Below are 12,158 nucleotides of genomic sequence, written 5' to 3'. Positions count from 1 at the left end.
ACCATGGGGGTTTGAAGCAGGGACAAGGTCTAGGGAGTTGGACATTCTGCATTTTAGTGTCAAGAAGATAGGGCCTGGTTGTCAGATGCTTCAGAGATCGGGGAGTTTAGGGTTGACCAAGCCTTTTGGGTATAGTCACTCAGAAGTCACCAGTGTCCTGGGTGAGAACACTTTTGGAACAGAGAGGAGAGGAAGAGGGGTCAATAGGCAAAAATTCTTCTATGACTTAGACATAGAAGAAATGAGTGAATGAGACAGAATTCCCCAAGGGAAGGGACAGGCAAAGTGCTATGCTATAGAATGGATTGGGACTTAACCTACTTAGGCTACTTAGCCTAAGGCCGCAGACTTTAATATTAACAGTAAATGATAATTATAGTACCAGTCACTAGTATTTGTAGATCTTTTTATATGCTGATGCTCTCTGTATATCAGGTCAGTCCTGTGAGGCAGAGACAATCATTTTGCCCATTTCATCAAGGATGAGGAAAACTGAGGCACAGCAAGGTTAGGGACTTGTCCAAGGTTACATGGCTGGGAAGCAATGGGGCTGGGATTTCAGACCAGGACCTTAATACTCTGTGCTCACCTGCATGCATCTCAGCTGCCTTCTCTTGCCTCCGTGAGAACTTGCACATGAACTCCTGGCTCCATCCAGGGTCCTTGTGTCCAGACCCCAGTACATAGGTTGAGGACTCCAAGACACTTTGCTCCAGCCCCCTACTGGTCTGATGGAGAAAGGGTGGCCAACCCGAGCCTGGTGGCCTGCTCTGCACTTCAGCTTCCTGATAGAAAGAATCCATAGACCCAGGGCCTGGTCTGTGTCCCTGCATCTTACGCCACCACAGTGCTATTCTGCCTATGACTAAGTCCAGTCCTGCCTATGGAAAATTGAAACTCGTGGCTGAGGTCACCAAAGAGGCCTTCTGCATTGAACCTCCGCCTCTGAGCAGTTCGGTTTCCCCACCACTTCTGGGTAACTCTGGCAACTCATTTCCTCTAAGCCACCTGCTATGCTTGGAACAAGACCAGCCTTGCTCAGTGAGTTTTGCCCCACCCCCTTCCAAACACAAAACTGTGAAATGGAAAATGAAGAAGCTGTTAGTAGTAAAGCAGCAGAGGGAACAAGAGCTCCTGCCTCTCCTAGCCCCAGGAAGCAGATCAGTGCGGGTTTCCATCTGCCTCTGCCATTAGTAGCTGGCCATGCTGTTACCTGCCTATGTGACCTCGAATGAGCTAGGTTCCCTCTCTGAGCTTCAGGTTCCTCTTTTAGGATCTTTGAAGTCCCTTGTATTCGAGTTGTCTGTATGTATATAAAAATATTTTCCTCTAGAGAACATGCAAATATTTTCCTCCCAACTGCACTTCTTCCTGGATCTGTGGCTTCCTCTGAGTACTGCCCCACATCACCCTGTTTTGAACTTAAAGATACTCAGCTGCAGAGACTGGATGACCAGACTGTGGACTGTGACTCACACCCAGTTTCCCACAGGATCCTGGGGTCCAGGACCTATTTCTTGGGCATCACCTAGTGCTGGGCCACTGTAGGGAACCAATCTGTGGGTTTCACTCCCGTGTGCCATACACACCTATGGGCCTTACATGGATCGGTTCCCTCATGTGGAATGGCAAATGTAGCTCAGGTATATGGGAAAGCCCATATGTGTGTGTGGCACTCAGGAACCAAACCCATGGATTGGTTTCCTACAGGCTACCCTCAGAGCTGGGGGTTGTAGGAACCTGGGAAGACCTCTCCTCTCCCAGAAGGAAGTCCTTTCCAAACTCAGACTGACACTGTAAGTCACTTTCAGCCACATGTGTGCCACAGAGAGAAACTGAGGCAGAGTGTGTCACAGTGAGCACTGGCCAGAATTCCCAAACCTCTGTTCTGTACCTTGCTTGGGTTCTATAGGAAAGCCTGAGAAGATTTTTCCCTTTCTCTCCACCTTTCCCAGGCCCATCCTACACCTGCCTCCTCCAGAAAGCCCCTAGGACTGCTCAGACCACTCAAATCTACTCTTTATTGCCTATAGCCTGAACTTTGAACTTGTCGAGTTCCTGCCCTGGGTTATTTTTCTCTCCTGTGTAATAAGCATTCAGAAACTGTATCCTCCTCAGCACCAGCCACAAAGCCAGGGTTAGATAAAAAATGAGGGTTAAAAGCTGAACTGCTGATCCCTCTAAAACTCAGGAGACTCGATAGAGTCTTGTGCTCCTGCACAAAAGCATGCATGCAAGGGATTAGAAGCACTGCACATTGTTCTTTTTTTTTCATAGGTGTAATTTCTTAGATTTTTAAATTTATTTTTAGAAAGGGGAAGGGAGGGGAGAGGGAGAGAAACAAGTGTGGTTGCCTCACGCGCGCCCCCTACTGGAGAACCTGGCCCGGAACCCAGGCATGTGCCCTGACTGGGAATCAAATCAGCGACCCTTTGGTTTGCAGAATGACACTCAATCCACTGAGCCACACCAGCCAGGCCCGTAGACTGTTCTTGATGGCAGGCAGCCAATCTCTGTCATGGGTGAGGTGCAGGAGGAAGAGCATCGGTGTGGGTGCCAGTTTCTATCCTGGTTCCACAGGGTCAATCAACTATTCCCAGGAGCTGCCCTGGGCTCAAGTCTCCACTGCTCAGGTGGTATCTAGAGGCTCTGTAAGACCACAGTGTGAAGGGTCTTTGCAGAGGGAGGCCCAGCACGTGTGAGAGAGGTGATGCTGTCTGTCCCTTGTTGTGCAGAATGGAGAACCTGTTTATCAATCGCTTCATGCACATGTTCCAGTCTTCCTGGAGTGACTTCGCTGACTTTGAAAAAATCTTCGTCAAGATTAGCAACACTATTTCTGGTGAGTGTGCCTTTGGGTGCTCTCATGGTGCTGGAAGACTAGTCTGGGATTGGAAAGTGCTGCGCCATCCTGCTCTACCATGGCTGTCCTGCCAGGCCCTGCTGCCCAGGCCTCCCCATTACCCAGGCTGTCACCCTCTGCAGGTTGGCAACAGGTTTTCCTCTGCCACTATGTTTTCCATAGTGGTTGCATACTTTGTATTACTACCAACAGTGCACAAGGGTTCCAATTTCTCTACATCCTCACCTGTTGTTTTTTTAATACTAGCCATCATGACAGGTGTGAGGTAGTTTTGACTTGCATTTCCCTGATCATTAATGTCACTGAGCATTTTTTCATATACCTACTAGCCATTTATATGTCTTCTTCGGAGAAATGTCTGTTTAAGTCCTTTGCCCACTTTTTAAATTGGGCTATAAGGTTTTTTTGTTATTGAGTTGTAGGAGTTCCTTATATATCTTGTACATTAACCCATCATCAGATATACACATGCTTTGCAAACATCTTCCCCCATTCTGTAGATTGCCTTTCACTATTAATTGCTTTCATTGTTGTACACGTTTTCAGTTTAATACAATCCCATTTGCTTATTTTTATTTTTGTCCTTGAGAAAAGAGTACCCAGAAACCTTCTAAAGCCCATCTCAGGAGAATAGGCTGGTGCTGGCCTGACCCAGTGACAGGCAAGGGGACAGGTGACTGGACATGGCAGGAGAATCCTAAGGTCAGCCAGGTGTCTAGAGAGTGCCTGGGAGAGGGGACCCAGCCAAGCCCAGGCTGCCCTCACTGAGATCTCAGGCTTCTCTCCTCCATAGAGCGGGTCATGAATCACTGGCAGGAAGACCTCATGTTTGGTTACCAGTTCCTGAATGGCTGCAACCCTGTGTTGATCCAGCGCTGCACAAAGCTGCCCGAGAAGCTCCCAGTGACTACAGAGATGGTGGAGTGCAGCCTGGAGCGGCAGCTCACCTTGGAGCAGGAGGTCGAGGTAAGGCCTGGTTTGCTGGGGACAGTGATCCAGTCCAGAGGCCAAACTCAATGACTAGGTCAAATTATGTTGGCAGAAACCACCTTCTGCAGGCCAGTGCTTACTGGCCCCAGGCCGTCATTCCTGGGCTCATCTCTTAGGCTAATAGAGAGATCAGCTGCCCTCAGTGAAGCAGCTTCTTCCTTTTCCTGGGTATTAATAAAATGTCTTGTCCAATGTGGGAAGAGGAATTGGCAGTGACATTGCTACATAATGTTTGGCTCTAGGAACATAATATCAATATTTTAAATATCAATGTCAATAATTCAAAGAGCTCTCTCTGACTAGGGGCCTATCATAGGTCAGGCATTATGAGAGGAGCTTTACTCACATGGCCATCAAACTGTTACCCAGCTTGCAAAGGTGAGGAAATTGGTAAAAGAAACAACCCTGCAGGACTAAAAAATAAACAAACAAATAAAAGGAGAAAACTGATGGAATTTTTTACTTTCTAATACAAATGTTGATGTCATCTGCTTCTGCCCTCACTCTCTCCCCAGCCTTTACCTGCAGGGTCAGCACTCTTCGGTTTCAAGACAGACCTAGACTTAAGAAAGAAAAAAGTTCAAATTGCCTCCACTGTGGGTCTGGTTGGACTTGGTGTCAGGCACATTCCATGCTGGGAACTCAAGGTCTTAGGAATGGCCCTTGGTCTCCTATTAATTGGCCTGTTTCTACTAGAACCAAGACAACTGGGCCTCTTGCTATCTGCCACCAGATGTCTAGGTAGCCTTCTGCTGTTTCCAGTCACCCTATCTTGCTTGCTCAGCTCATCTTGGAGCCCCAGACAAAGAGGGATGGTCGGTGCCTTCTGTGGACAGATCTGTTAGCCCCCACACCCTGCCCTCCTGACTCTGGAGGGCTACCTTCCCAGATGAAGTCCCCAGGAAAGGCCCCTGCTCCAGGGCAAGTAGTTCTAGCCACCCTCACTTTTTGGACCTAGCCAGGGACTCAGACACTATCTGGTTACATAGATGTCTGACACCAACAACACATGCCCCCATGCAGTTAGCACATACAGCAATATTCCTATGTAGGTTAGTTACTGGGTGTATTAACAGATTCAGTACTACAGGTTTCAAACTTCAAATCAGAGAATCTCAGTACCTTAAAAGCCAGAGAATCCTAGAATTGGAAGGCACTGAGCAGTCATCTGTGTACCTAGCCATCCTGGCAGGGGACGAGCTCTGCTCCAGGGTCCTTGCCACCTCCAGGGCAGGTGGGTTGGAGCCATCTTTGTCATTATGGTCATCTTTCCTTTGAACCATAGTCTGAACAGTCAGCTGTGGTTTTGGTCCTGAAGCAGTAATCTAATAGCCACCACTGACCAGAGTCACACACACATGCCACTCCATCACGTATGCATGACCCTCAATTCCCTGAACCAGTCATCGTGGTCAGAAGAATCACGTTGACCAGATGGAGAGAATAGGGACACCAGACAGGCAAGAACACTAGTGTCTACAGCAGAATCCTAAAGTCAGAACTGAGATATAGGGTTGGCTCTCTCAGTTCCAAGAACAATGACACTGAAGGCCAAAGAAAGGGGGTGGCTTGGGATAACAGAGAAATCTCCTGATCTCAGGCCCACATCCAAGACCACCTGGTTCCCAGGACTAGGTTCACAGGGCCTCCTTTCATTCATCACATTAACTAACCTGGGTCCTCTTCACAATATGACTGGCAGCCATTCCTTCTTCACAGTAGTCACTAATGGTCGCCTCTGCTTTGAAAAGCCAGTTGTCCAGCCCACCACAGAAGCTGAGACAGGCCTGTGACTCACCAGTCTGCATGTCCAGGTGTCCTGAGGGATCCTGTCACACATTGTCCTGAAACCCTTCCTCTGCTCTGGTTAGCTAAGGATACTATCCCCCTCGCTCTCATTCCCCTGCCCTGCACGCACCAAAGGCAGATGCTCAGAGCTCATCACCAGTGTCACATGACTGCTGGAGTCCTCACAGAGAAAGACTATATAGTAGCTGGGCTCTCAGCTCTCTCGTCTTTGGTGCCCTTTAGCCAGGGTGCATGAAATGTGTGCACGGGTGGCCACAGTGCATCCTCTGCTTGCAGAGGTGTGGACACACAACTCCCCTAAGCTCCTGTTGACCTGTTTCTGCCATATTGTAGGCCCCAACCCCTTCCCCAGCTACCCACAACTCCTGCCTCCATCACTCACTTAAAACAAGAAAGTCCTGGGGATGTAAGATACAGCATAGGGAATATAGTCAGTAATATTGTATAACTATGTATGGTGTCAGGCGAGTGCTAGATTATCCCTTGAATTACTTCATAAGCTACATAAATGTCTAATCATTATGCTGTACACCTGAAATACACACACACACACACACACACACACACACACACACACACACACACACACACAAGGAAGGCTTAAGAAGGCCCTCTACCAAAATCCCAATCATACAAAAGGAAGCCTGGGATAACTCAGGTTGGGATTCCTCTAGAGGACTCAACTGTAGTCTAGAAAGAGCTGTTTTCTACCTCCCCCAAACCCAAGACACATTTGTTCTGTAGTGAAACATAGTAACTACAGAAAAGGGTGTAAATCGGGAGTGTCAACCATGGTCATGAACTTGAACCAAATACTCATCTCACTGGGCCACCAGCCTCAGATAAGGACACAGATCATACCACTCCAGCAGACACCGCATGCCCCAGGCCCTGCAGCTTCTCCATACCCCAGAAGAGCACACCCCACCTGAAGACCCTAACTTGATCCTGTAGATCCCTGACTACAGCCCGGACAGAGTCCGCTCCATCCCAGGCCCCCAGCAGAATTTGCCTAGTTTTGAACTTTATGGAACTGGAGTCCTACAGCTATACGATTTGCTGTTTGATTTATCTATTTCATACACAGTCCATCTGCTTTTTTTCTTATTAAGCTGTCACTCTGGGTTGTCTTTCAACATTGTTCATAAGGGTCAAGATTTCAGGTACAACAAATACAAAACTGGCCACTTCCATGCTTTACCTTGTGGAAAAAAAAAACCCAACTCTCCAACCTGAAAACTCTTAACAAGAACCAACCCTGAGTCAGACAACAAAAGAACTACAAATTCTGAATTCCACTGAGTTGCAGGGGCTTCCAAAGCTTCCTATCCCCCCCTGTGGGCCTCATTCTAGGGTCCATCACTAGCTGACACTCATTTGGACATATTTTCTCTGGCTTCCTGCAGCAAGGGAACATCTTCATCGTGGACTTTAAGTTGCTAGATGGCATTGATGCCAACAAAACCGACCCCTGCACTCTGCAGTTCCTGGCTGCACCCATCTGCTTGCTGTACAAGAACCTGGCCAACAAGATTGTTCCCATTGCCATCCAGGTAGGCTACCAGCCTTGTTCTTTCCCTGGGTGGCTTCATCATCAGCAGACAAAACTCTGGGAGGAATTTGTTTTGGTGGCTCCACAGAAGGATGCTGAGAGCTCTACTAGGTAGACAGGAAAAACAAGAACCTAGGGCTTTCTGCCAACTGTGGGGAGGGCTGTCCACAGGGACAGAAAGGGTTCCACTCCTTAAGATACACTTGAGAAATTCCTGGCAAAGTGAGTTACTACTCTGCAGAGGGCCTGCCCTGGGATAACATACTTCACCTCAACATTGGAGAGGAGCCCAAATCAAAGAACAAACAGGGGCCAGACAGTTGAAGCTGTGACAGAAACTAAAGACTGAAGCTACTGAGAGGCACCACAGAGGCTGGATGAGGAACTGGGCTTCTCCTGGGAGGCTGTGTTTGAGTGTCCATAGGTCTTGTTTCCACCAGAAGCAGTGGAAGAGGAGGGAGGGGAGCAGTGTGGGGGAGAGGCAGGTGGGGGCAGAGTTTCATCCCTCCCCATTCCTGGCTGCCCTCTTCTTCCTCAAAGCACCAGGATGCTGTGACACTGTGGGAGCTGGTGTACAGATAGCAAGAAACAACACCCAGGACAGGACTAGGTACAGGCCCTTGGGGGTGGTCTGCACTGGGGACCTATGGGGGACAGGCGGACAAGCATTCCATAAGCAGTACTTTGAACTAACCATAAACCAGACATTGAGTACTATAGACATAATAACAGCTGATTTTGTCAGGTGCTAACCACATGCCAAGACTATCCCTAAGGGTTAACCTGCACAGTCCACAATCCCTCATCCTCAATTATGAAATATAAAAAACTCTAACACTTCCAGGTTTTCCAAAAATTGGCAACAAGCTTGTTGGTAGCAAAACTTGCTCTGAACTAACAGAAGAGGCTATTATTAAAGGCTTTATCCCATTCCATGTGAAATTCATATGTCACTGCTAGAATACTAATATGTTTGATTGTAAAATATCATGTTGCCCCGAAACCAAGGCTGGAGTGAGAGATGTCATGTAATGAAGTATACGCAGGGCTAAAATCTTTAAAATCCTGCATTCTGGAACATACAGCCATCAGGATTTTAAGTGAGGACCTGCCTCTATTCATGTAATCATCACTGCAAACCTGCAAGGCAAGCAGACATTATTGCCAGGGACTGTTTTCCTCAAATAGGGAAGTCGAGGCACAGGTGCATGTGATCAGTAGCAGAGCTGGGATTCACACCAGGCCATCTGGCTCCCAGAAACTGTGCTCCCCTCAAACCCATCACCCCGTCTCTGGGGCATGTCTCCTCAAGAAGAGTTCCAACCTGTTATCAGAGAACCTGTTATAGAAGCTCTATCCTTAAGAAATTGAAAATGGTTAAGGGGCAGGTGAAATAAGAGAAGTCGACAGGGAAGAGACCAAAGAAGGGGGCATTTACCCCTGGGATGTGCCTTGGAAGCAGCCTGTCCTCCAGAGACCCCTTGGAGTGGCCCAGAGTCAGGAGTCTGGCTTCAGTCCCAACTCTGCCACTTGCTTATAGAGGCCAAGGAACCTTGGGCAAGTCATGAAATGTTTCTGAATCTCTTCCCTCTCCTGAGAATGTAAACTTTGCAAACTATAAAGCACTGTGCATATGAAGGCCAGAGCATAATAAACTCAAAATCTTGTTCTGAAAAAGTTCCAGGAAAATAAATAACCCCCAGCCATGGCTAAGAAAAGAAAGAAAAGCCAAAATAGACACAAGAAAAAAGACAATTGTAGATTTTTTTAAAAAGCTTAATGTGGTGGTAACAAATTTGAAAAGCTAGAGGAAATGTATAAAAACCTGGCAGAACATGAATTATCAGAAGAAATTGTAGAAAACAGGCCAATTTCCACCTAAGCAATTAGGAAGCCAATTCACTGTCTAGACTGGGAAGAGCCCCTGTTATGAACAGCCCAGTCAGTATTTGGCAGCCTTTAGAAAGCACTCATTTCCAGAGCTTTTTTAAAAAAAAATATTCTGTTTATTTATTGTTCGACAGGGGGAGAAAGAGTGGGAGAGAAACATCAACGTGTGGTAGCCTCTCACATGCCCTTTACTGGGGACCTGGCCTGCAACCCAGGCTGTGCTCTGACTGGGAATTGAACCTACAACACTTTGGTGTGCAGGCCGTCCCTCAGTCCAGAGCTCTTTAAGGCTTATTGGCCACAGCTCATTCTGTGGAATCGGCACAGCCTCAGTGCTGAAACTACACAGGCAGGCAGGATTCAAAAGAACTGAAGACCACTCCAAGTTACAAATGACTGCTATGTCATAACCAAGTAGAGTTTATTCCAGATGTCTCAATATCAGGAAAACTATCAGCATATTTCACTACACCAATAAGGAAAAAAACCTTTTGATTGTATCAATTAAAACTAAAAGGAAATTTAATAACATTTAGTAGCCACAACAAATAAAAATTAAAATCATAATGGAAGGAAATTACTTCTATGTATTAAAGCCAGGAAGTGCCATTCAAAAATACCAATCCTGAGGCCATTTCCATTAAAGTCAGAAAGAAGAATGCTTAGCGAACAAAATAAACAAATAAAATAGAAACAGACTCATAGAGAACAGGCTGACAACTGTCAGAGGGGAAGGTGGTTGGGGACTGGGTGAAAAAAGTAAATGGATTAAGCAAAGAAAATAGAGAACAGACAACGGTATGGTGATTACCAAAGGGAAAGCAAGGATGAAGGGAGGTAGAAGAAGGTAAAGGGGAACAAATGGGGATGGAAGGAGACCTGACTTTGGGTGGTGAACACACAACACAATATACTGATGATGTATTATGGCACTGTACACCTGACACACATAATTTTATTAACCAATGTCACTCCAATAAATTCCATAAATATTTTTTAAAAAGGAAAGAGAATGATGATAGCACCATGGTTATTCAACATTGTCCTAGATGTGATAAACAAGAAAATAAAATAATAAACATTAAAAAAAAAAAGAAGAGAGGACTAGGACTATATTTTGATAATGATGTGACGGTGGACCTAGAAAACCTAAGAGATTCTAATTTTTAAAAAATCTATTAGAGTTAATAGGTTAATTTAGCAAGGTGTCAATAATACATCTCAAAAACACCATTAGCTTTTCTCCATGCAAACAAAATATAATACCCATACAAAGAATGTAAATATCTCAATAATTTTATTATTTTAATGTTGAAATAATATTTTAGATATATTAGGTAAACAAAATGATATCATTAACATAAACAGCTGTTTATTTTTATTTTTATTTTTATTACTGTGGCTGCTTTAAAAAATTTTAAATTCTATTTGTAGCTTTCTGATTTGTAGCTATTGGACACTGCTGGTTTTGAGACAGACAGGGAAATTACTTTCCAAAACATTTAGTATGACCTTGAGGAGCCCACTTGGTCACCTCCATCCCCAATGGCAGTCAGCTCTCCTTCTTAGTCACTCTGCTGTCTACACTGATCTCTGAAGGGCCTACTGCCCAGTACCCCCCTTCCTACACCCCTCCTCACCTGCTCCTGCAGCTGGAATGCCACTCTCCCACTTTAGTCTGGATAACTCACTATCATTAAATGTCCACCCTCCAAGACACCGTGTCCTCCTCTGAAAATGGGGTAATGACAGTGCTTACCTTTCAGAACACATGACATCACAAAGTGGGGTCCTGAAGCTGAGCCGGCTTGATGAATGCAAGCAACTATTAGCATTGGCAAAACTAAAAGACCAGGGGTTTGGTGAATGAGGAGGGATGCAGGTAGGGACCCAGTGCCCACAGCCAGACCATGGGGCATGGGGGCTTTCTTTTCAGGCATTAAGAGATGACTGAATGTTTATAATATAAAGGGATTGGCATGGCATGACTTCCATTTTAGAAAAATATCACCTTGGCCCACTGTGGAGTTGCAACTGAAGAAGGAAGACAGCCTGGTCTCTACTAGGGAAGCATCTGACTGCAGGTCTGGGCTAAAGGGACAGTGACCTGGGACACTGCATCATGAGGGCTCTAGAGCTCTGGGAACTGGAGAAACTAGTCAGGGAAGAAAGGGAGTCAGTAGCAGCGCCTGAAGCAGAGGCTGGGGAATAACAGCATTTCAGGGAAGAGCAGAGGGAATGATAGTGCCCAAGACCAAAAGGCAGCCAGAGCCAGGAGGGAGTATATTGGGTAGGAAGGGCAAGAGGGAAGATGGAGGCTGGTGGAAGACCACAACAATGTGCCCTAAGCATCTAGCACTCACTTCGTACAGATGCCTTCATACTCGCCTATTCACTTTCCATAATAGCTCTGTGAGGTGAGTAAATACTGTCCCCTTATTCCAAATGGTGACATCATATCAGAAAGACTCAGTAAGTCATCCAGGGTCCCAAGGGAGTAAGTGATGTAGCTGGAATGAGAAACACAAACCCTGAGCCATCTGTACCCCCCTCCATTATCTTCTAATGATTCAAAAGTCAGTTTAAGAACTTTGGGTTCTTCTGGAATTTCTGGAGAAGCGAGGCTCTCTTATAGCTATAGTCTGCAGTGAGAGATTGCAGTGTATTTCCTTCTTGTATGTATCAGCTCAACCAAGTCCCAGGAGATGAAAACCCCATTTTTCTTCCTTCGGATGCAAAATACGACTGGCTTCTGGCCAAAATCTGGGTGCGCTCCAGTGACTTCCACGTCCACCAGACAATCACCCACCTTCTGCGCACACATCTGGTGTCTGAAGTTTTTGGCATCGCCATGTACCGCCAGCTGCCTGCTGTGCACCCCATTTTTAAGGTATAGCAAGTTGGAGAGAGTATCTGGGTGGGGAGGGGACAGGATGGGTGGGGAGGAGCCATGACCTTCTCACAGGACTATGGCTGGGAGTGGCCAGCAGTCAGGCCCCCTGGAGAGATGTTCCAGGACAGTAATGCTTGCTGACAGCCCACTGGTTCCTGAGG

At 46.4% G+C, this 12,158-nt stretch overlaps 1 protein-coding gene across 3 annotated transcripts in view; it reads left to right on the top strand.

The window, feature by feature from the left end:
• Window positions 1-12,158, top strand: part of ALOX5 (arachidonate 5-lipoxygenase) — a 44,276-nt gene that overhangs the window by 26,139 nt on the left and 5,979 nt on the right. For 2 of the 3 annotated variants that reach the window (XM_037127458.2, XM_037127457.2), the window contains exons 5-8: window positions 2,736-2,842; window positions 3,657-3,829; window positions 7,069-7,215; window positions 11,791-11,994. In XM_037127458.2, the coding sequence (XP_036983353.1) occupies window positions 2,736-2,842; window positions 3,657-3,829; window positions 7,069-7,215; window positions 11,791-11,994 (631 nt within the window). The remainder of the gene's footprint in view (window positions 1-2,735; window positions 2,843-3,656; window positions 3,830-7,068; window positions 7,216-11,790; window positions 11,995-12,158) is intronic. The other variant, XM_037127460.2, reaches the window with a different exon arrangement.

Source organism: Artibeus jamaicensis, unplaced genomic scaffold, assembly GCF_021234435.1.
Source record: "Artibeus jamaicensis isolate MK-2021 breed Jamaican fruit bat unplaced genomic scaffold, CSHL_Jam_final contig_468, whole genome shotgun sequence".
In the NCBI taxonomy this organism is placed as follows: domain Eukaryota; kingdom Metazoa; phylum Chordata; class Mammalia; order Chiroptera; family Phyllostomidae; genus Artibeus; species Artibeus jamaicensis.
The sequence above is the reverse complement of the archived record's forward strand: the minus strand, read 5'-3'. Positions and strand labels throughout refer to the sequence as shown.